The sequence below is a fragment of the Carlito syrichta genome, unplaced genomic scaffold (genome assembly GCF_000164805.1).
Source record: "Carlito syrichta isolate Samal-C Ts95f unplaced genomic scaffold, Tarsius_syrichta-2.0.1 Scaffold307340, whole genome shotgun sequence".
NCBI lineage: Eukaryota > Metazoa > Chordata > Mammalia > Primates > Tarsiidae > Carlito > Carlito syrichta.
The window spans coordinates 35,612-61,303 of NW_007251436.1; the positions used below are offsets into that span (position 1 = coordinate 35,612).

A 25,692-nucleotide genomic window follows, 5' to 3' on the forward strand; every position below is an offset into this window, starting at 1 on the left:
AGGGGCAGCATGGTTGCTTCCAGGTTCTTGCTATTGTGAACAATGCTGCGATAAACATACGCATGCAGGTATCTTTTTTATGGAGTGATTTGAGTTCTTCAGGGTATATTCCCAGTAGGGGGACTGCAGGGTCATATGGGAGGTTGATATTTAGAGCTTTTAGGAATCGCCACACTGCTTGCCACAGAGGTTACCCTAGTTTACACTCCCACCAACAGTGTAGAAGTGTTCCCTTTTCACCACACCCTCTCCAACAACTGTTATTTTTTGAGTTATTGATAATTGCCATTCTGACTGGAGTTAGGTGGTATCTCAGTGTGGTTTTGATTTGCATCTCCCTGATGATTAGTGAGTTTGAACATTTCTTCATGTGTCTGTTGGCTGCTTGGATGTCTTCCTTTGTGAAGTGTCTGTTCATATCTTTTGCCCATTTTATAATGGGGTTGTTTGTTTGTTTTTGTTTCAGCACATTTGAGTTCCTTGTAGATCCAAGATGTTAAGCCTTTGTCAGACCTGGAGTTGGCAAATACTTTTTCCCAGTCTATAGGCTGTCTCCCTGCTCCCTTGATGGTTTCTTTGGCTTTGCAGAAGCTTGTCAGTTTAATGAGGTCCCATTTGTCTATCTTCTCTCTTATGGCCTGTGGGTTTTGGGTCTTGTTCAGGAATTGGATGCCAGTTCCGATTTCCATGAGGGTATGTCCTTCGTTTTCTAAGATTCTTATTGTTTGAGGTTTTACATTTAGGTCTTTGGTCCATTTAGAGTTTATTTTTGTGCATGGTGATAGGTAAGGATCCTGTTTCAATCTTCTGCATGTGATCAGCTAGGGAAACTCATTTTGACAGGGAATAGACAATTTCCAACATAAGCAAATGGCTAATAGACAATTTCCATAAAGCAATGGCTAAACATTAACTTTTCTAAGAAAATAATTACACACAGGTAGCAAGTTGGAGGAATCCTATTATATATATAACTGTATCCCAGAGAGTTTTTGTCATATATTTTTCTAAGGATAAAGTTATCCATATGATGAACAATGACCTAGCATACTCCCACCTATCACCATACACAAAAATCAACTCTAAATGGATCAAAGACCTAAATATAAAAACCCAAACTATTAGAATCTTAAAAACTGCAAAACAGAAATAGAACAGATACGAAATGAGAAAAGCTGATACCTCAGTATATTTCAAAGCTATTTTTTAGTTTCTTGAGATGACTGACATATATTTGAAAATAAGTCTTAAGACATACACTCACATCACTTGTATACCTAATCCTGAATTGTACCCTACATCTTTAAAATAAAATAATTTTTTTTAAAAAGGCATATGCTCATCACTTATTTAACAAAAAAATTATTGTTCACTGGGTTAGGTGCTCAACATACAAAGTTAACAACATGTGTTCTCTGTGTACAGGAATGTACAATCTAGGGAAGGAAATAAGCATGAAAATCTATCTTTAAAACACACTGTGATAAAGTGATAAAATTATATTTAAGATGTTGTATACTACATCATAGAAACCCTTTACTCACGATTTGAAAACTGGGCACAGTGGCTAATGCCTGTAAAACCAGTACTTTGGGAGGCAGAGGCAAGAGGATTACCTGAGCCCAGGGTTTCAAGACCAGCCTGGGCAAGTTGGCAAGACCTCACCCCTATAATAAATTTTAAAAATTTAACCAGACATGGTGGCTACATGCCTATAGTTCCAGCTGTTCAAGGGGGGTGATGTGGAAAGATCACCTGAGCCCAGCAGGTTGAAGCTGCGGTGGCCGTGAGAGTTCCACTGCACTCCAGCCTGGGCAACAGAATGAGACTCCGACTCAAAAAAAAAAAGGATTTGGAAAGAAATGTCTCCAAAACAGAGTGGCAGCATCAGAGTTTATGAAGTGAAGCAGCTTTGAAGGATCATATGCTTCACATGCTCGCTAATTTTTCTCACCACAGCCATGACACCTTGGTGCATGAGAGCATTACAGTAACATTTCCCTTCTAGTGGAAAATAATTGCATTTAGTCAAATTTATTTTGATCCCTTACAGGTGAGTGTCATTAACAACGAACATTGTTGTAAGCATCCCCTTCCTAAACAGCACCAGAGGTGATCGGAGCAAGGTCCCAGTCTAACTTTCTCCCTTAAAGTTTTTATTAAGGACTCAAAATGATATCAGTGATGGTGGTGATTAAGGTGACAATAGTGGTGATACCAGTTGCTACTAATTCTTGATCATATCTGTGCTTAAAACCCTGAGCTAATATTTATTATTTCATTGAATCCTTACAACCACCTCGAGAAGAAAGCAATATTATGCCCATATTACAGATTAAGGCAGTAAGACTCAGGTCCAATAACTTGCCCAAGGTCACATAGATAGTCAAGTAGTAGAGCTGGAATTTGAATCCACAACTGATTGTCTCCAAGGCCTGTGTGGCAGGCAGTTACCCTACCCTGACTGTCATGAGGAAAGAATTGGATTCTACAGCCTTCTTATTGTGTTTTTGGCAATGGCTTAGTAATTATCTGATTCCTAATAATGAAACATTGGTTGTTGAGATTTTGCTTCTTTTATCTCCTTTCCTTTCTTATGCATACTTTTAGAAGACATTATGAGTGGTTTTTAGGGATATGTACACATACATCAACTATGTGTGCACTTGTCAATGTGTGATCATGCATCGAAAGAAAAAAGTGTGTAGGCAACAGATCCATTTTGGAAATAAACCTGGTTGAGTCCCAACCTTTCCACTTACTAGGCATGTGATTTTAGAGTAAGTCATTCAAACTCTCTGAGTGTCAGTCTGATTACCTTTAAAAGGGAGATAATAACAATTCAGTACTGTGTGGTTATATGGGGCGTAAGTGAGGAAACTTATATATAGTACCTGGCACAGAGTTAACTACTTAGTGTTTGTCATTTGCTCTTCTAACTTCTCTCTCCTCTTGATGCTTTTATACTATAATTCTATTTCAGTTTTTACAAAGACCGAAGATCAGTGTATGAGGGAGGACCCCCAAAAATAATTTATTTTAAAATGTGTATCTATTTTTTCATGGTTTTTATTTCACCTCTTTCACATCAGCAAACGTTTCTCTTTGAGGATTTGTTTTTATCCAGGGAAACAAAAACAAGTTGTTCGAGGTGAAATCAGGTGAATAGAGAGGTGGGACACGAGGGTCATGCCACTTTTTGGTCAAAAACTACTGAACACTCAGTGGGCTTTACATGTTGTTTATGTAAATCACCCATCATTAAATTGGCAAATGTGTTGAAAGAATATTTTTTAAAAATTCACTGAAGCCAAACACAACCAACAACAACGCTAGCTGATACGCTGATGCCAATGGGTTCCTAGAACACTTACCTAGCAGGGGAGAACAAGGGACTCCCCTGGTGAAAAATAATTCAGGGTCTTTTTGGGTCCCCTCTTGTATATGCCAGCCCTTGCAAGAGGAGTTTAAATACTATAGAAAGAGCAACATGGCACCCCCAGCTACTAGGCATAGTTGTTGTTTCCTACTCTCCCCACCACAAGGAACTCTAAATTTAAAATATCCTGCTATACAGAATTCATAGTTTTCTATGACTATAAGCCTTTAATTTAGCTGGGCCACTGTTGGTTCAAGCCATCTCACCACGTAGGGTATGAATACTCTACTTTTAATTGATTTCAGCATCAACTATCCTATGTGGATATTCAGTAACTTCCACAAATATCGTTGGGAGTCTTTCTCCTGGTTCCCAAACCTACAATTCAGGTCTGAGTCTAAAAAGTGTGAACTCTGGCTGCTATATCAGTGAGTACCCTGTTGGACGTGGGGACTTTGCAAAGTTTTAATGATACTTTTTCTTCAACACCATTCACTATAAATTTCATTTGTTAAGCACTTATTTTAATGCATCAAATTCATCTCAAACTAACACAGCAGACCAGAAAGCAAGTGCACACTCTTTTGCATAATGCATAATATATATACAATAGCATAAAGCCATTGAGAACTCTGCGCTTGTCACACAACTATGTGTTGTATACTCAGACCAACCTCGTCAGAAGTCTGACCATGTGCTGGGTGAGGTACTTGACTGTAATCAGATAAGGTGGCCCTTATTCACCTGCTCTCTACAGAGCCATACATATATTCTCTTAAATGACTTTGCCCTAATTCAAAATTTTCTTTTTTAGCCACATAAACAGAAGAACACAGTTTGAAAACCCTGTCCTGGAAGCAAAAAGGAAGCTACAGCAGCATAACATGCCCCACACAGAACTTGGAACAAAGCCCCTGCAGGCCCCAGGTTTCCGAGGTACGATACCATGTCAGCATGCGATGTTTTGAAAGGAAAATTCTGTCAAACTGCCTGCTCTTCCAAATATATCTGTAGCTTGGACCATTTTGAATAATTGATTTTTTCTCTCCAAACCCTTCTATTTATTAGCTTTAGCTTTAGCTGGGTGTTTGCACTGTCTCCAAACTAATGCCTTTAGTAACCACAGATGAAATTAAAGCCTCAGGCAGTACCTTATAAGAATTTACAGCATGTTGCTAGGTGGAGATTAATGGGTTTTGACAGTGGTACTGTAAACTGCAGAGATTCATAGAGACTCATAAGTTTGTCCTCAAAAGACCAAGCACAAGAATGAGGCTTGTTCTCCTTTGTGACAGTAGACAGCTTATCATCGACATTACCTAGGCCCAAATCCATCCGCCCCCGTGCTGCCCCGGAGAGGTCGCGCAGCGTGAATGACTTGTCTTACTATCAGCGCGACCACGCAGGGAGGCCCTGGATGTTCGGTATGTCCCAGCATTGCTTGCTGGACCTGACTACACCTGGGAGCCACGTAGTGGGATGAATTTCTGCACAAACTTTTCATATCTCTAGGGCATCTGCTCATAAATAAAACCACCAAAGAGACTTTGGAGTCAGGAGGCTTAGATTTGCCTGCTGATAGTTTTCATAATATACCACTGCAGCACAATTATATGAATGTAAAGGTCTTCTCTCCAATCATAAACATTACTTTGATAAAGGAATCATAGGTGAAAAGATTATATGTGGCTGTTATTTATATCTTAAAGTAGCTCTCTTTTTAGTAAAGAGATATATGTGATTTGTAAGTAGACATACAGGAAAACACTAATAGTGTTATTTTATAGTTTGTTATTTACATTTCACCCAAAATGTAACAGCGAAAGTATCAGACAAAGTACTTATCTGAGTTACCATATATAATTTGGCTATTACAAATATCAAATCATATCACCTAAAATGTAACAAATACAAAATGCATCATATAAAATACTTAGCTGGGATGAAATTTAAGGCAGATATTAATTCTGTTTCCTAGTATTACCATTATTTTTAAACCATTTAATATGCTTAGGTATGTGTTTGTTACAGACCATAGACAGAAAAACATATTATATAACAAATTAATGAGTAAATCCATATGAGTGGGTTCAACTTCTATTCAGATTATTTGTGCAAATGACTTGAATTTATCAACATATTATTACAAATTGTATTACCTTTACATTCATAATTATGTCTAAAAATATTGGCTTGTTTTTTTGTTCACGTTTTAAAGTATGAAACACTATTGGGTCAATAACAGTGTATTGGTTATTTCTATAGTATCTCACCATATAGAGGTGTAAGCAAAAGTCAGTCCCACATCCAGGTACTCTTTCTAAACAATCTGGACCTTTGCATATATGATCACATTCCACTGCTGCTCTGTTTGTAATATCTGCATCTGCTTAAATGTTGTTCTCTTATTGTCTTTAAAACGACAAAAAGGTTCATTTTGTTTTTCGAACCCTGCCTTCATCAAGGTTCGGTACAGGACCGGCCACTCATACGTGCCTCCTACCTCAAATCTTTCATATTAACAAGAGGAACATATATAGATGGGTCTAGACGATTTGGGCTCCTTGTCCTCTTATCTGAAGGCTCTGGCAGCCTGTGATGCAGCACTTTGTAGATACAAGAAAGCTCGTTTCATGGATGGTAACATTGACTTAACAAAAAGTCTCTCACCAAATGCAATAGCTTTTGCATCTTTCCCTGGATGCCTGGGACTGCTCTGCATTTGTAGGAGGTTCTAATATAGTTTTGCTCCTCTTGCAGTCACCACCTGCTTGCATTTATGATATAAGACCCCCCCCCACGTTTACCCCTCGGATTGCTGCTGCTCAGTAGCTGGCTTTCTCTTGTCTAAGAACGTGCCTTAAACATGTTTTTCTTTTTTAACTTATATTGGCCAATGTAGAAAAACCACTCTTCACCCGGGATGCATCCCAGTTGAAGGGAACATTCCTCAGCACCACCCTAAAAAAGAGCAACATGGGTTTTGGATTTACCATCATTGGTGGAGATGAGCCGGATGAGTTTCTGCAGGTGAAAAGTGTGATTCCAGATGGGCCTGCAGCACAGGATGGAAAAATGGAAACGGGTAAGTTCATTGATGATTTGAAAACATTTTTTGCAACATCTTTCTTCTAAAGGCAAATAATAAGATTATTTTGTGTTTTTAATTCAAAAGTCAAAGGTCACTTCATTTTAGGAAAACTATAAATTATGTTTTCTCTAAGTTTAAGATGATCAAGTTGAGGTAATTTGGAGACAACTTTGAATATCATTTTTGTCTCATTTTTTTAGACCGCCCCTTTGGTTTGCGGGATTCAATGGACTCTTGAGATTGACACGTTTCTGATTTACCTCTAGAGTTCCTTCTTAGGGATGTGATTAACATTTCGCACTTTTCTAACTTATATTCAGCCTTTAATATTTTTAAATCTGTATTACTCTTATGGTATTCTCATGCTAAATTACCCAGGTTAAATATTTAAATATGCATGCCCATCTCATAGAGAAAAATTTTAAATGCATTTGTCTTTATATATCCCCATACAATGTTTTAATATATGAGTTTTTTTCCAGTCCTTACAAATTAATTTTCATATATAATTACTTGGATGTCTATCCAAATTATAATTGAAATTTATTTCACATGAAATACAGAAGCAAATTGTTAAGGGCAGGGACACATAAAATGTGAAAATTGCACAGAGCAAAGGAAAAAGTAATGAACTAGGTCTAATTTCACAGTCTGATTTTAAATTCTCCTACCTGGCCCATGACCTTGGGTAAGTCCTATAACTTATAAATATTAATTTCCTTATCTAGAAAAAAGTATATAACTAAATTTGATGTTATGTATTTAAAATGCTGATTCAAGTGTTGTACAGCATAATTTTTTTAAATGCCTTTGAAGGACTATTATAAGTTCAATAACTATATCTCCAAAGAAGTATATTGCATCACCATTTCACATTTTTCACATTGGATTAATTTGTGATATCAACCTTCTAAAACCAATGGGTTCTAGTAGGTATAAAAATTAGATAATTACTTTAGAGGAAAAGTTCTACTATTTTTATGACCAACAAATTTATGAATTATTCTTCCATGGATTGTAAAGTGGCTTGTATACGGAGAAACAACACAAAATTGAGGTCTTCACTGGACATTTTAAATTTTATAAAACCACAAATGCTATATCACCATTTATGACATAGTTTCTGTATAAATTACTTTTCTTCAAGGTGCCCCTATATTTGTCACCACCACTGCATGTAATAGAGTTATATCTTAACAGTTGAGGTGATGTTTCAAAACTAACTCACCAATTTTTCCAAACACTACAGTTATAAAAGTCATATGTACATAATTTTCTAAAAGAGTGAAGTAGAGAATGTCCAACTTTACTGTTCTTCTGGTGATGGTTTACTAAGATCCACACGTTCTTTTTGCCAAAAAAACCACAAACATTAAATGACTCAATTAAAAACTCATCCTATTGCCTACAATTAGGATAAAAGAAAATTATAGGATTAATACCATTTTAGCAGAGGAGAAAGGATCCCCAAAACTTTTGAATCTCAGTGAAATATTTGATAAATCCATTTATTATAGTAATAAAAACCTAGTTATTTTTCTCTGATACAACCCACTATTCCATATTTCAAAACTAGAAAAGACTTCCTTTAGTGTGAACTTAAAAACAAAATTAAATTAAAATATTTGCACAGCAAATGTTTTTTCTTTCTTACTCATTTTACTAGTTTGCCACACCCACACTGTCTAAGTTAGCCATATTCAACAACAAAGTCAAGGCTTTATTAAGAATTTAGCAGATTTTCTTCATTTAAGATAATCACAAAACAGGTCCTAATGGAGAAGAACCAAGGATTTAATTCTATTTAGTCTTCTATTTAGTCCTCTATCTAACAAATACTTGTTGAACACCTCCCTGTCATAGTGATTGCAGTGCACCAGGGCTACAAAGCTGAAACTGACATAGGTCTGGATTAAAGAGTTTACATCTTGGACACATAAACAAGTAATTGTGACAAAATATAATGGATCTAAAATAACAATGTTGGCACAAAGTCAGGAGACTGGGGGAAGTCAGCAACAGAAAAACAATTTTTCTTTAAGACACAGGGTCTTGTTATGTTGCCCAGGCTAGCCTCCAACTTCTGGGCTCAAGGGACTGTCCCACCTCAGCCTCCCACATAGCTGGAACTACAGGTGCATGCTACTATGCCCAGCTAAGCAACAGAATTTTTTTTAAGTTTGTTGTTAACTATATAATTTTATTAGGCTCTTGTAGAGGTGATAATTTCCCTCATTGGAAAGTTTAATAAAACAAAATGTGTTGCTAATTATATATTGAAAAAATTTTAAATGCTTACTTCTGATTATGAGATAATTTGAAATTAAATGTAAACACATTTCTGTGACATTCCACAAGTGTTAATAGAGGGAATGGCTCTTCAGTTCAATTCACCAAATATTTAGTGAGCATGCCAGACATTCTTCTAATCACTAAGGGTACAAAAATGAGGAGACAAATGTTTCTGTCCTCAAGAAGTTTGCCATACAGAAATCATGAGTGACATCTTTACAAATATATCCATGCAATAATAAAAATATGCACTAAGTGAAGAAATCCTACAAAGGAGAGGAGGATCAATTCTGTTGGAAGGTGCCTAGGGAAGGTTTCATGGAGAAGATGATGCCTGACAGAGTTTTGAATGGTTAATAGGGGTTTGCTACATGGACAAATGAGGGAGGCTATGGGAAAAGGAGACAGCATATGCAGAGGCACAGTGGTGGGAAATGCCTAGAAGAACCCATATGCCATCACAGTGCACATGAATATTTCACATTCAGTGTGAGTTTATAGTATAGGGTAAAATGGTGCATGGAAAGATTAACTATTTAGACTTGCAACAAATATCAAACAACAGTATGTAGTCATATATCCTCAAATTTAAAAAATATCATACATGCCTACATCCCTGTATCTAAACCATTCTCATGTTAATTTTCAACCAATCTGGTCTAGAGGTTTACTCTGTGACTGATGTTTTGTTTACTTATCTATCCCGGAAACCTAAAACAGTGCTGAGCAAAGAGCAGGTACTCTTAAGTACTTTTTGGAGGGTGAGTAGGCAGGTGGGTGGGTGGGTGGGTGGATGGCTGGATGGCTGCTTTTATAAACGAAGAAGTGAAATCTGAATGGACTGAATTCCTCTGTAAAAGTACTGCTTCGTCAATGCTAGTTTGACAAGGTAGCTTACCAGTGAAGCAAAAACAAATCAACTTTTTAGTTTTTGTATGAAATTTAAAAGACAAGTACAGGTTAAAGACAAAATAATTTCCTTTTTTATAATTACTTTATACATACAATGAACCTCAAAAATTAACAAAAGTAATAGAAGCTACAAATATAAAAGATAAATCACTGGTATTTAAAAAGTAAGCTGTCTCACTTGACATTGAAATAAACCAAAAAAATTTTAATCAACTTTTCTAGTTCTAGATGATCTCTAATTTAGGCAAAGAGATATTGATAGTTTATATGGGCACAAAGGAATATCCACTATACGAAAAAGTTGACCTAGGGTTCTACACAAGAGAAGCAGGGTTGGGTGGGGAATTTTTTCTTCCTTAGTCAGCACTGACTCCTGAGAATGGCTAGAGAACAGGAGAAAATGAGGGCAGTGTGCCTTCGGCTGTTTTTTGACAACCAATTGAGCCAATCCCTAGTGGTTCTGTAATGTTCCAGAAGAAGGTTTCTCAGAAGAAATTACCATAGTGCCCAGAAACCATCTGACTTCTGATTTTTTTTTTTTTTTTTTTTGAGTTGAAGTCTCACTCGGTCACCCAGACTGGAGTGCAGTGGCCGCTTCCGGCTGCTACAGCCTCGCCTGCTGGGCTCCAGCGATCCCTCCGTCTCAGCCTTCTGGGTAGCCAGAATTACAGGCGTGCGCTACCACGCCCGGCTGATTTTTTTTTTTTTTTGATTTATTGTAGAGATGAGGTCTCGCTGCCCAGGCGGGTCTCGAACCCGCGGACTCAGGCAATCCACTCACCTCAGCCTCCCAAAGGCGCGGGATTACAGGCTGAGCCACCGAGCCCGGCATTTCTGATTATTAAGGATTCTGCACATCCCAGCAATCATTTATAGGCACCAGAGAACCATATAACATTCTTTAAAGTATTATAAAAATCAAGTTTGATATAATATGGGTTACAAAGAAAACAGAGAGGCTGAAAGATAGTTACTTATCTAGCATCCTGCAGTTAAAAATCATCCCTCATTACATAATGTTTCATGTTTTTCCCCAGGCTTAATTTTTGATCAAGGATTGTGGTTTTCAATATATACACGAGGGAAGAAAGCTGCCCTATCCGTGAAGTGTTCCCATAGACAGGGGTTTAGTTATGAGGTCACTTACAACCTGTTAGTTTGTATTTGCCTTGTTTTTGTATTCATTCATTTTATTAGTAAAGTCACAAGAAAGTATCCTGAGAGAAAAAACATTCTAGCATTATTTAACCACTGACATTTCTTCTTTTGAGCAGATAGATGCCATTGCTCTTTTACTGGTCGCTACCTCTTTATCTATGTTTCTGAAACAAGTTTAACTTTGTTAGAATCACCTGGAAGCTTTTAAAACACAGATTCTTGTGCCCTCAGACCTACTGATTCAAGAGTTCTGGAAAATGGTGTTCAGAATATGTATGTATATACTTAAGGAAGTTGTCAAAGCAGTACATACATATTGTTGTTGTTTTTTTTTTAAAAAAGACATCAAAATATTCATAATCCATAAAATATCTCCTGCTCTGCATCTCTCCACACTCAAGATCTGTATCCCAGAACCAACTGCTTAGTTTGTATTCTTTTAGGTGCTTCTTTTGGTAGCTTGCTTCACATTTCTAATAAATATGCTAATACAGTTGTTTGGATTTGACAGTATAGACATGACCTATATTTACCTCCTTTTAGCAATAAGTAAAGCTTTAGCTCTGCTTATCTACTCTCGCATGTCCACCTAATAGAGTTTTACAATAAATTTTAATGAAATTTGATATAGTTTTTGTATTTCATGACTTTGTGCATTTGTTCACTGAGTCCAATAGTGTATCATAAATACATTTTTTCCCCTTAAACAGCACTGTGGAGTTTTACATTGTCTTTCTTTCTTTATTGCAATATCTTTCTCAAAATAATCCTATTTTTCTCCAAAAGTGTCATCATATTAGGTACATAGAGGATCTCCTTTTGTCCCTGGGCATTTTTGTCCTTTTACCACTATTTGGTAGGCTACTTGCAGAGTTGACCCTTGGGGAGTTTCCATTATGTCTTTCCTAAACATAGTCCACTATTATTCCTATTCATAGCCTAATTTTTTTCCCCACATACCCTCATTTTACTAGAGTGCAGTACTTAGATGTCTTATGATGCTAGATTTCCAAATTTAAAAGTGAAACACTGAAAAACTACTGGGGAGTCCAACATTTGTAGAGTTTTAAGACTGGTAAAATTTTACTTAGGGTTGTGAAGCACTGACAATATGTAAGTCTTGTCTGTTCTCTGGGACATTTTTCTTTCTTTTTTGAAGACAATCTCATTCTCTGACTTGGGATATGTCACAGAGCAGATCTATGAACTCATATCACATGTTTCCTAATCCCTAGTCTTTCTGAACTTCTGTGAAGCAACTGAGAGTCCTTGTTTTCCATGTTACTCTTCCCTCCAAGAACATATTAGAACAGGATCCAAACTCTTTCTGTAAAGGGCCAACTATTAGTAAATGATTATGTAAAATATTTTGCATCAATAGTGAATATTTTAGGTGTTTCTGACTAGGCGGTCTCTATTCAATGCTGCCGCAATGAAAGCAGCCTTAGACAACACATAACATGTAACATGTACAAATGAATAGGGCCATGCTCCTGTATAACTTTATTTACAAATACATGCAGCAATAGGTTTGGCCTCATGGGTCTTAGTTTCCCAGTCTCTGTTCTAGAATATACTTTCCAAGAGTGTAATACATCACTCAGCATGCCTTTATTGACATCCCATATTTTCTAATTCTCCTATACTGTCTTGCCTTATAGCAGCCCCACTCAGATTCTCTTCAACACTGTGTGTTTATTTTAATGCCTTTGTTAAAGAAGATAGACATGTCTGTTCAATCTGTCATCTTGAACTAGTCTTAGAATCTGCATTATATGCCCAATGAAATAAGAGAACCACTGCTTGTAGTGGTAACAAAAAGATTTTTTTTTTGTACCTGCTATGTAGCTTGACAAACACTCCATCCTATCGCCAACCTCTCTCAATTGACCCTATGCTTGGAATTGCTTTGAAAGAGTGTCTGCAAATATCTCTGGACTAATTTTCAGAGAAAAATCTGTGGGCACCTACCCAACAGAAAAAAAAGTATTAACTCTTCCATTTATCTTTTGCATCAGTCACATAAAGTGGCTTTTAGAAATCAGCCTAGGACGTTGAACTATGGGCAATTTCTCACTTGGAGTGAGAGGGGTTTAATACTGTTTTGGGCTACTCTATCCCTTGATTGCATTATTTGAAATTTTAGTCAATCTCTGCCCTCTGAGGGGAATTAACTAAGGTCATGAGTCCTATGTGGATTGGTGATAGTTCTACTCTCAGTGGGACAGTCATTACCCCTCTTAGTGTTGGCCATTCAGTGTTGATTTATTCAGTTAATGGTCACTCAATGGTTTTTCCCACTCCACCCTATCCCAGTGTTCTTTGATCCTTCCTAACCATTCTTAGCTCCTTAGCAGTTTAATAAAATTCCACAGTTAATTAAACGTTACCCCAAGAAAAAGCTATTTTAAAAGCCTAAGAAATAATTTGAGAATGTGTTCTGTCTTGTTTTTCTACCACTTCATAATCAACTTCTATTCAGAGCAGGCTTCCTTTTGAATTTTGAGCACACACTGCGGTGGGTTCTCCCCATGACTACCCTCTTACTGACTGGTTGCCTTATTAATAAAAAAGTCTCCGTGAATCAGCCAGTTTTTCAAGTGTTCACATTTAGGGAGTGAAAACCATTTTGGTGGTTCTGTCCATTGCCAGAAGCAAATAAACTAATCAGAGAAATATAACTTTTCTCCCCTTTCGAGAGCCTTTTTAGTTTTCTATTGCCACATAACAAACCATGCCAAAACTCAGATTTAAAAGAACAATAAGTTGTTTGCTCATGATTCTACAGTCTTGCCTAGGATCAGTTGGGTGGTTCTCTTCTACTAGGTTCACTTTTGGGGCTCATCAACAACTGCAGTCATGTGGAAACTCTCCTGGGGCTGGATTGTGCAAAGCAGCTTCACTTGCACATTGATGACTCAGCTGGGAAGGTTAAGATGCTGAGATCTTGCCAAGCATCTCTCTTTCTGCATGGTCTCCACAGTAGGGTAGCTGGACCTCTCTACACAGTAGCTCAGGGCTCCAAGAGAGCAGAAGGGAAAGCTGTTAGGCCTCTTAAGGCCTAGGCTGGAACATGCACAGCATCACTTCCACCCCATTCCGTTCATCAGAACAAGTCGAAAGTCAGCCCTGATGCTAACAAAGTGAGAACTAAGCTAAACCTTCTGATGGGAAAAGTGGTTAAAATTTTTTAGTGATCTTTTATCTGCCACAGTAGTCTTCCTATGGAACCTTTCTTTCTGAGTTCCTTGAATTTGTTCAAACTCCCTTGAGAAAATTACCTATCACCTCTATGGGCACTCTTGCCTTCTCACAATCTTGCTGGTATAGAAGTGTTAATAATATTTTCTTTCCCAGTTCTCTATTGTGCTGGCAATAAATAACAGTGAATCATAATACCATATCCTCAAATTATGAGTGGTAAAATCACCAGGTCTCTAGCTTTATCTTTCTAATAAAAATAAAGAAGGTAGTTGTAGCAATTTAAGTTTTAAAAAATTTCATTGAACGAATTATTTACATTCACATTCTTGTTAGACAATTTTCTAAATAATCCCTTGATATAGCATCATTTCACCTGTTTAGACATTTGTGAACTTTCGGTGCTACAAAAACATTTAGTTTTTCTAAAAGTCAGAAAATAAAATTAAATTTCTAGCAAGCTGACTGATACTAACATCATCAGTAGAGAAAAAATAAACCATACAATACTTTCTTAGTCTGTCAATATATATTCTCTTGATTCTTTCTAAATACACCTAATGTTCAAAACCCTACTTCATTTCATTCAAATGTGTAACATCTCCACTCTAGTGAAATGTCTTTCAGATCAATAACAGGACATCTCACAATGAGGGCAAGAGCAACACTGAACACTTTCTCTATACTATTCTCCTTTTATGATGATGTATAGGTGATATAGATGCCATATTTGGCAAAGTTCTTGATTCTGACTGCAAACCAAACCATTTGAGGCCTAAAAAGAAGTTGTTGCACCAATTCTTAAAACCATGTGTAGGGGGTGGGGGGGAACCATACTAAAACCATGCTATGCTTCATCAACAACTCATTTAGTTTTGACCCAAATGCTATTGTATTAGCTCTCTTTTGCTCATTTCTACCTTTTCTCTTTTGGCCTTACACAGTTCTCTGTATGTTCTTTTCATTTAAAATCACATTCTGGATAAAAGGTCATTTGAGAAGGGAAAAGTATACAAGTCTTACTCTAGGTTCTCATTTCTGCACAGTAGAGGATGAAGAACTTCACTACCATTTTAGTACATATATAGCAGTGTTTGCTACTTTACATTTTTTTCTAGTTGCATATTGGCATCCATTTGGATAAGACACACAGTAATTGAGATGATAGGATATTCATGACGGTTTTACCTATTAAGGTCATGAAAGTCAATGCACTTAAATGTAGATTTATCACTATTATTTTAAAGTTTCTTTTTAAGTTATTCTGCATAAAAGCTTTATATTAATTTGCTGTACAGTTTCACTGGCCCTCCTAGGAGCTCAAGAAAGCAGTTGGTGAGGCCTCCACTCAGCCAAAGAGCAAAATTCAGAATGGTGCTAGGTATTAAAACACAGGGAATGCAATATTAGAGTACCCTTATTAGATATAAAATTTGGCTTGAAAAAAATCTGAAAACTTATTATTTAAATTTAATGGAAATGGACTGGAAATTACAGGGATAATGTTATCTTTCTGTATTTACTGCTAGGAGAAGGTGGTTGGCTGCAGGTATGTTAATGAAAGGTATTTAGCTTAAGATAGACAAATTTGAACTAAAAATATTATCTAAATGCATTTCAGACATTTTTTTATCACTTTAACTTTTTTATGTCTGGGTTTAGAGTCACCAATTTCCTTGTTTTATAAGTGAAGCAAAATGATCAAATAGATGTGAAGATTTACTAGAGTCTGCTATAAGAACTGCCATGTGCATTCTTATAGACAATGTCAAATTTGTTCAGCTCTTACTACTCTGTTTCCCTTAACTAATAGAACTGAGCTTTTGCTTCATCAGGAAGCAATCTGCTTTTTACAAAAGGTGCTTATTTCTATCTGTCCCTCTCCCAGCTGAATCGTAAACTCTTATTACAGCCTCCCCCACCTGACTATAATCCCCCTGAAGTCAGGACCTGTGCCTGACTTGGTCATTAATAAATCCCTGAGGCTTAGTTCACTACCAGGTATATGGCAAATATTCAACTTATTGATTAAACAAGTAAATGAATCTTTTTTTGCAGCACTGATGTCCTGACATGGGTTACTATGGAGGCATAAGATTTGCTGTAATAATCATAGATTCCTCTTGATTCCTCTATGATTATTTATGTTCTTCTTAGAAAATTATTTAAGGCTTTTTTTTGGCCATGTAACAATATAGTACTCTTTTTATTTTTCTTTTAATAGCAAAGTAAAACCTTCTTATTTCTTATATTTATTTATTTTTGAATGACAATTGATTATAGTTTATTGTCATTTGTTTTTATTATTAAGGTAGAAATGTTTACTTCAACTTACAATACTTTTATTGAGTGATGAGATAGTTATGGTTGTCCATATTTTGAGATGTATTCTTTTTTAGCCTTGTTTAACCAAACATCTCATCAAATGAATTATTATGTATAAAGTACTTAGATGGGACATGGCACATAGAATCTCTCAAAAATGGCAGGTATATTAATATCCTAAGACTGTCTTCCAATAAATCAAAGTAAGTCTATGGTATTCTAGGACTTATAGATACATTAAAAGATCTATTATCTCTTAAGATGTTTACCCTTTGGGCCCTGGAAATAAAATGGTTCTGTACTGAACATTTAAAGATCACTCTTGCTTCTTTAAATCATTTTGGACTTAATGGATTTATCAGAAAATTTTCAGAATTGTGGTGCCATGTTGACAACCCAGATTCTGTTGGCAGATGAAATGATGAAATAGGGACATTCCTTCTCTTTAGTGTGCATATGACAATGAAAATTGGGCTGCATGCCATTTAAATGTGTCATAGGATGCTAATCTCTGTTTGCTAGACAAATCTGTAACCTAATTTTTATTTGTTTAATAATGGTTCCTCATTTCTTATATGATAACTCATCCCAAAAATAAAAGTCAATTAATCCTGAATTATAAATGAGCAAAAAGAAAGTCTAAGGTTAAGATAGTTGGGAAATGGGTGAGGTAAGGTAAATGTTTCTGTTAAGAGAAGTAATACTTCCCAAATTAATTATCCATATATAGAGTTGGTGCATATTCCTACAGATTGTCATGTGGGTATGTAAGTGCTCAATAAACAGCTTAATTGTATAGCTGTGCACACATATATACCATAGATATGTGCAACATGAGTAAGAAGAGGCAGGAAATTCATCTTTCATTTCTTTAGCTGTCTTGGATCTCAGTTCATAATTATGAATCTCTTAGCATTCTGAATGGGGAGACTTCACTGAAGTCAATAGGAGATAAATTACCATGCAGACCTTTGTTTATAAGTGTAATTCTGCTGGTTTTTGCAAGCTGCCAGTGAAATTACAGATGGAGTGCGCTGGAGTCTGCAAATATCAAATCTGCTGCAGCTGCAGAAACATTATTCCTGTATCCAATGTAATTAATGTGCCTCTCACATGCTCCAGCTGAGGATTTGCATGAACTGACAAGAGCACACACGGTAAATCTTAAGTGTCATCATCTAATTCACTACTGTGTTGGAAATCCAACTCTGTAAGGTAAATTTTGCATTTCTTAATGGCAAGAACTATTGTCAGAAAGAAAAAATTTCCACCACTTATATGAGATATTGGCAAAAGAAATTGTAACTTTGTTTTGTGAAGCCAAGATTAATAACCTAGAACTGTCTTTCTTCATATCATCAGCTTTATATTCCTTCTTTTATTGTTTTAAAGTGTTGGGTTCTGACATTTTTACTCCTCTTGTTTCTTTGTTGTTTTTCTTTTCTATTTTCTCATCTGACTAGAGGAACAAAAAAAGAATACTGGATATATCTTCTGCTGTGTCCTCATGACAAAATAAAAACATTTGCCATGAAAAAAATGACTTAGATTGCCACATCTCTAAATTTAATATGAAGTATTGAACATAACTGTAAGCATGATGATAAGCAAACATTGCAGCAACATTGGCATTTTTCAGAGGAGTCTTTCATGGACTTCTATAGGATTGTGACTCAGGATTGGAGCATAAAGTCTTTGAAGTGTTAAAGTAATAAGGTTAATGTGTGTGTGTGTGTGTGTGTGTGTGTGTGTGTGTGTGTGTGTGTGTGTGTGTGTCAGAACTGGGAGCAGTAAGGACTGGGGTTATAAGCATCCCTCTCCTGTGTACAGTGAACATTCCTGGAAAACAAGATGCCAGGATTTTCTGGTCATTGACATTTGCCTACAGGCTACATCAGTAGTGACAGGTGTAATCTCAAAATTTACAAAGTAGAACATTAGATACAAAGTAAAAGATATGAATTGTTTTCAATCAAGGCCTAAGTCCTTGAAAGTTTTGAGTGTGTGTGTGTTTTAACAAAATGCAAAGGTCATTTTTCCTTTGGAAAAAAAATAACCACCTGCCACTTCCTAGAGAAAAGGTGACATTTTTCTATGAAAAGGAGACATTTTGCCCAGAGGCAAGTGGAGGCAGTTTCCGGGATTGCCTGACAGTGAATTTACGTAAGAGCAGAACAAGATGCTGTGCCTCTGGCAGAAATGACATTTTCTTCCCTATTCAGAGTTGCAAATTCTAAAAAATACAAAACTGAATTTTATGGTGATTCTGCTGGTCTCTTATTGATGTGTGCCGTGGCATTATTTATTAATGTTATGAGTGCATGCCTTGCTGAGACAAGCAGAGGTTGTGCAAAGATGGCAGGCTGGGGTACTGCACCCTGAGTCAGAAGGCCAGGGCTGATTTCTATCACTAACTGATCTTGTTCTGTTTCACAATTCACCTGGCCCCTTTTGTACAACATCAATATTCCCATCTATTAGTAGCTATTCAAAATAGATATATATATATCCACTTGCTCATTCATTTATTCCACAAACCTTATGTCATTTATTCCACAAACTTTTTCATATAATTGGCTCAAGGGCCCACAAAACAAACCTCCCTTGGGGACATTAAGGGACTAAGGATTACTACTGTAATCGACCCTACACCTTCATAAACAGAGCCTACAAAAACAGAAACTGAAAAGGGTAAGAGAGAATCTTCAGGGCAGTTTTTCCTATGTGGAATGTAGTGTTTGTGTTTGAGAGACGATACAACCACCTTCACGAGAAAGAAGAGAATTCCAGAAAATCACTCATTGAAGTTGGGGTTGCCTACAAGAAGGGGAGTCAAGGGTTTGCTTTCCAAATTGGACACCTACTCAGGCAATGGCCTTTCTTCCTTTGCCAATCAGAAGAGGAAAGAAGTGAACAGGACAGCGATGGCAAAATAGAAAGAAGACAGAACAATGAAGCCACCACAGCTTAGTATTTGGCATGACAAGGCTGTGTGAATTCTCTTTGGCTGAAGTGACCACAGGGAATGAGCCTGACTTGAGCCAGCTGTCTCCTATACTCCACTCAGGAGAACTGCCCACTGGGCATGGAAAACCTGGCATCAACAGACTGGGCAGTGCTCCACTATGGCAGGAGCTGACGGAGGTGAATGAGTTCAAGCTTGAGGCAAATACTGCACTGGCTGAGGAGGAATGCACGGATTCAACCCACAAAAGAGCCAGCCAATGGATGCCTGCCACATCCAACCCAGTTACCATTCACCAGAGAAGCAGCCACAACCAGTACAAAAAAGAATTTAATTGCAGTCAGTTAAACTACAAAAAGGCATTTTCCTTTCTGCCCCTAACACTCTGGAAGAACTAGACCTTAAAGAGTAAAGGAGGAGAGAGGCAGTGACTCAGAGACAGACTGTACCTCCCCACCTCAACACCGTCAGGGTCCCAGTACACACCTATGTGGGAGGAGGAAGGAAAAGTGATTTAAGTCAAGTTTGAAGTTGAGGCTTTGATGAGACTGGACATATAGGAAAAGTGACTTAAAAGTTAATCCTCTTCCCAAGATATCATAAGAGATGGGAAAAAGGAATGAACATGGTAATTGGAGAAAAAAACTACTTTATATTTTTATTCCTCCTCCCGCACCCCTTCTGTCTTTCTGAAACAGACAGAAATCAGAAAAGAATAAATGTGTGGGATCCAATCCATTTTCCTCAGTGAACAGGTTGTATGTGCACTGAGTACCCACTGTGTATCAGACATCCTTCCAGGTCCTGAGAATTCATGGATGAGTAAGATAGTCTGCCATAAAGGAATGTCCAGTCTGGCAAAGTGGCAGAGGTATGTGAGCAATTTTAAATGGCACCTCGAGATAAATTCCAAAAGAGATGTGTGCAGGCAGCTGAGGGAGAACAGAGGAATGAGTTTCCCATAAGAAGAGAGATGGTGGGGAGATGCCAGGGTAGATCACAGAGGAAGTGTAATTCGGAGCCTGAAGGGAGATTATGAATGTAATAGACATTCCAGGTTCAGAAAATGTTGTGTGCAAAAGTGCAGACATTCATTCATTCAATAGGTATATTTGGAGCATTTATTATGATCCAGGAGCTGTGTCAGGATCTCACTTTCTAAAATGAAAACAGGCCAGGTGTGGTGGCACAACCTGTTATCCCAGCACTTTGGGAGGCCAAGGCAAGAGGATTGCCTGAGCCCGGGGGTTCAAGACCAATCTGGGCAACTTGGTGAGACCTCGTATCCACAATAAATCACAAAAATTAGCTGGGCATGGTGGTATGCATCTGTAGTTCCCGCTACTTGGAAAGCTGAGGTGGAAGTATCGCCTGAGCCCAGCAGGTCGAGGCTATGGTGGCTGTGAGCATGCCACTGCACTCCAGCCTGGGCCACAGAGTGAGACTCCAACTCAAAAATGAATAAATAAATAAAAATAAAATAAAATGAAAACAGTATGGTCCTGTGAGTCTCCAGATCTGGGGCCATGGATAACCATAGGCTTGTCTATTATGCCTGAAGCCTAGGAAGCAACAGAGAAGGAAGATGGAAACAGAAACCAAGGTGAAAGATTTCCAAGGCCTTGATCTGGAGGGAACTAGAGAGTGTGCTTAAGAGGCATGGAAGCATTATAAAAGTAGAGGAGCAACATGATTAAGCATGCAATGGGCGAAAGATAATTCTGAATTTAGTATAAAAATGGAGAGAGAGGCTGGATGCGCTGGCTCACACCTGTAAATCTAGCACTTTGGGAGGCTGAGGTAGGAGAATTGATTGAGTCCAGAAGTTCAAGACCAGCCTTGGCAACATAGTGAGACCTCATCTTTACAGATAATCAAAAAAAATTAGCCAGGTGTAGTAGTGCATACCTATATTACAGGTACTTGGGAGGCTAAGATGAAACAATCACCTGAGCCCAGGAGGTCGAGTCTGTGGTGAGCCATGATGATGCCACTGCTCTCCAACCTGGAGAACAAAGTGAGACCTCACCTCAAAAAACAAACAGACAAACAAAAACCAAAAATGAAGAGAAACAGAATTCACAAAAGAAGTTAAGAATGTGTAGAATCAGCTCCATTTTTCTCTCCAGACACACCCATTCTAGTTCTCTTTGCAGGCGACATCAGTGAGCTCTCTTGTCCTACAGCTTCCACGTGGGAAGAAGCTGCAGGTGTTCACAGGGCGGTGCAAGAGTGAGGTCCCCGTTCTTAGTGCCTTGGTTCCTTTGTTGCCAGGTTGGTAGCTCCTCAGCCTCCACCTGTTGGAAGCCTCAGAAATGAAAGGACAAATATCTGGAATCAGATGGAATCGGTGTTTCTGCTTGCCTGCGTAGATGAGAGAGGTGAAGAAAAAGTCAAGTATGTTTGCTTGTTTGAGTTTCAAGCACTTTGGGACCCTTGTTTAATTTCAAGTATGTGACAGATGAAGATCGCTAAGAAGTACTCCCAAGAGCGGTGGTGTTTTCTCAAGGCAACATAGGATGTCGAAACATCTTGGAACATTTTATGCCAATCCAAACCTATTGTATCATTTTTATTTGAAGGAAAAAAAAGTGTGAATGTCCTTTGCTCACACAGCCAAGATGCTGAAGTAAGAAATGAGGTCCTCACATTTTATGAGAAAAAATAATTACAGAAGGAGGTTTCTTATAGTTTAATATTGTAAATGTGTTTATGTCTAAAACCCAAGCATGTATTTGATATTCTTGCCCAGTAGACCTCTGGGGTCAGAGAATAAGATAAAGAAGACAATGAATACATAATTATTTTGAAAATTGCAAAACATTCTTTAAATGTAAGTTTGTGTTTTGGTGATTTTACGTTCTTAAATATCTTAATATGTTTAACTTACAATGCTGATGTGCATTCTTATCTTTTCCCTTCTGGGTGTTGTCAATTTGTCTAATTAGATTACAGACTCATTAGGTGGAGGCCAATGGCTAATTCTGTGTTTAGTACAGAAACAGTACACTGTCAGTATTTAATCATCCATATTCTCCTGTTCTTGCTCAGTGGGGTATAACAATACATCTTCTGAAAGCTCAGTAGAGTAAAAATTCGCCTGCAGAGGGTGAGAAAAAGAACAAATGAATTTTCATTCAACACTCAAGAAATTCTTTTTATGAGCATATATAATAGCTAAGCCACTAACCTATAGAATGGAGTAAATATAAAAGAAAAAAATGCAGCACTGTTCAATTCCAAAAGAGCTGACAGTTTGGGGGGGGAAAGATGTGCTATGCCGTTTGGGAAATAAGTAAAGCAAATAATTCATATGTGGAACTTTTATGAGTATCTCAAAACTGTTTAAGGAGCGCTAACTCAGTATTCTTTAGAGAATCATGGGTGAGGGAAGCAAGAGTAGGGAAAGTATTAATTTACCTAGTTTATAAGGAAAGAGAAAAAAATACTTAGCAAAGCTCCAGGACTCAAAGTTTATCAGTTCTGGGGCCAGAATCCCTGATTGCTCATCTACTGCCCCATATAATTTATAAAACTTATAGGAATTTATTAGAATCTATTTATTCTGGGTTATAATTTAAGTTTTGCTCAAATTCTTTTTTGTGTGTGTTGCATTTTCTTTATTTTTTTTATTTTGTTTAAGAATGTTTCCAACCAAGCTGGGCGCATTGACTGTGCCTTTGTTTTGTTTTGATTTGTTTTGTTGTTTTGCAATCGAGTGTACTATAGCTTCTTCAGGAGCTTGTCTTAGTTTAGTTGACAGTATCTGCTGAAATGGAAGCAGACAAGACAAAATTATTCACTTAATGATTGGTAGATTCTGTAGTAGTACATCGATAGGTTAATTGTGGAAGATTATTTTAACAACTATATAATATATAAGCAAAGGTTTACAGAGTTATTTTTCTTGACAACTAAGTAAAGCATCTTTTTGGAAAGTATCATTAACACCACTTGGAGTTCATGTAGAAATCAACTTAAAGATCTCAGGATGTTTGTTTGCCGAGCTTTTATGATTCCTTCAACATATAGGAGAAGAAAGGGCAGGAATTCGTTGCATCCATATAAACACTAAAATGCAATGTAAATGATACATTCTTGCTTTTATACACCCCATTTCATAAAAGAGAAAGGAATGCATAGGTTTTTTTATTACTTGCCATGCACCTTGAAAAATGTGAGATGTGACATCTTTGCATCTGAAAATACTTTGGTCTAAAGTAATAACTGTAGAGGATAAAGAAATATTTTGTAAAAGAGATAGCAAAGTATTGTAGCTAATTCTGTGTCACTCATAACATACAGCTAAGACCCTTTCCAGTGGACATCTTGGGACATACTTGTGAAAGTACCCAAACCCAAGACTCCTGATTGATTTAGGAAATAGCAAATCTCTTGTCATGGAAAAATTTAAAGAAATAGTACATTTTTGGAGTGAGCCTGGAAAGTATAGGAAATCGTTGAAGCAACACAAAATCAATATTTTGGAGTGAGAAAGGAGAGAAAGACGAGATAGGGAAAGAAAGATCACCATAACTTCTTTCAATAAAGGAACATGTTTAAACACCTGCAAACTAGCTCTAAAGATAGAAACTTACTACCTGTAAAATAAAAATAAATATCGACAAATGAAGCTGAAACAGAACAGAGAAGAAGCTCTAATTTTGAAGACAATTTTTTAGCCTCTTACTATACAGTTAAAACTTATTTAAACAGTTTGCAATTCTGAATATAATAGAGTTTGCGCTAATTGGCTGAGAATGATAATATCCTTTAAAATGAGTTTCTGGCATAATGTCCAGCTTCTCTAAGCCTGTAATTACTGTATTGATGTATGTATGTGAGCAAGGAGCTATGTGATTTAGTTGAGCTCAACGCACTAGTGATAATACCCCTGATCAATGTTTGAAACCCTCCCAGGAAAAACCCAGTATGAATAGCATTACTAAATTCTATAGGCAGCAGTACTTGTAAGAAATAAAAGGAATTACAGAATATAGGAGCTCTATTATCAACTCTTATTTCTAGGAAAATGGTAAAATGTGCAACCCTGCCAAGTATGTGTCAGTTAGCTTGATTCATTTTGAACATGAGTTAACCCTGTAGCCCATGGATGTCCTGAGCCCAAGTGATGTCTCTCACTTAAAACCAGGTCACATTACTTACTGACTTCACAAAATTGCACGAATTCAAGATGCAAAGCACTTAATTTCAGGGAGAAGCAGCATGAGGTTGTTACCAGAGCACCAGGATACTTGGGAAAGTGACTTCTTACTTATGGGCCTATTGTCTAATATGATAGTAGATTCAATTATGGCTCAGGTCCTCTCCAGCTCTCAAATCATACAAATGGCCAGTTGTGAACCACAAAATAACAAATGTTCATCTGACCAGTACAGTGGCCTTTCTATAGCTTGTTCAAATCAGCAAACTGGATAAAGTCCATCCATGATAAAGGGAGTATGCCCAATTAACTCTGGAGATCAGTGTCCTATCCTCTAATCATAACAACCACCATCAGTTGAATCCAGTCTAATAGAGTCAAAATGCCAAGTGCCAACCAAGGCATGGTCAACTAATTTTATGATTTCTAATGAATATATACATACAAGAAACAACACAGCCAAAGAACAGCAACATAAAATGTTTAATTATCCTGGAGTGTGAGTTGGGTGTACCACACAATTATTGTAATTAAACAAAAAATGATGGTTAAAGTTACCAAGCAAAAAACAATAGACTAAAAACGTATCGGCTCAGAGGTCAGGAGGCCATGTGTGGACATGCCCCCTGGTTAGCACTGCTAAACTGTTACTCATAGAGCCAATACTAAACTTTCAAAGTTATGGATCATTGCTCCTTGGGGCTGGCTGTGAGCAGTTTGTATTATAACTCAAACCCCATCTTTACACTTTGCCTTTTTTTTCTGTGCCCTCTTCCTTTCATGATAGCATAATTCCTTAGCAGATTCTCTGTCTTACAAACTTCCTTTTTAGTCCCATAATACGACTTCTTTTCTTTTAACCTCGTTTAGAGAGCTATAAGGCATCATTTTTATATCCATGGAAGTCATGAGAAAGCAATAAAGAGGCATTAGTAAATCCTTAATCGGCATTGTGTCCTATTAGTATATCATTATAAAATACATGCCATCAAAGAAAATGTCCATAGCATTAATATTCATTCTGAGAATATAGTATATGGTTCCTAAGTCACCCAGTCCTTCTTCTGGGATAATTCCATGTAACGCAGTGTGAGTCCATTATAGTATTTGAAGATTGGGCACTTATAAAATATATTTATCATTGCACCATAAATAGTACCGAAACATTACAGTTGATTAATCTTTCTAATACACATGGAGAATGA

The 25,692-nt window shown here is 37.1% G+C and overlaps 1 protein-coding gene across 1 annotated transcript in view; it reads left to right on the forward strand.

Annotated features, from left to right (window-relative positions):
• LOC103266825 (membrane-associated guanylate kinase, WW and PDZ domain-containing protein 2-like) overlaps positions 1-25,692 on the forward strand; it is a 95,695-nt gene that overhangs the window by 27,897 nt on the left and 42,106 nt on the right. Inside the window, exons 2-4 of the mRNA XM_021715746.1 lie at positions 4,194-4,315; positions 4,675-4,803; positions 6,282-6,464. Of these exons, the coding sequence (XP_021571421.1) occupies positions 4,264-4,315; positions 4,675-4,803; positions 6,282-6,464 (364 nt within the window). The 5' untranslated portion in view covers positions 4,194-4,263. The remainder of the gene's footprint in view (positions 1-4,193; positions 4,316-4,674; positions 4,804-6,281; positions 6,465-25,692) is intronic.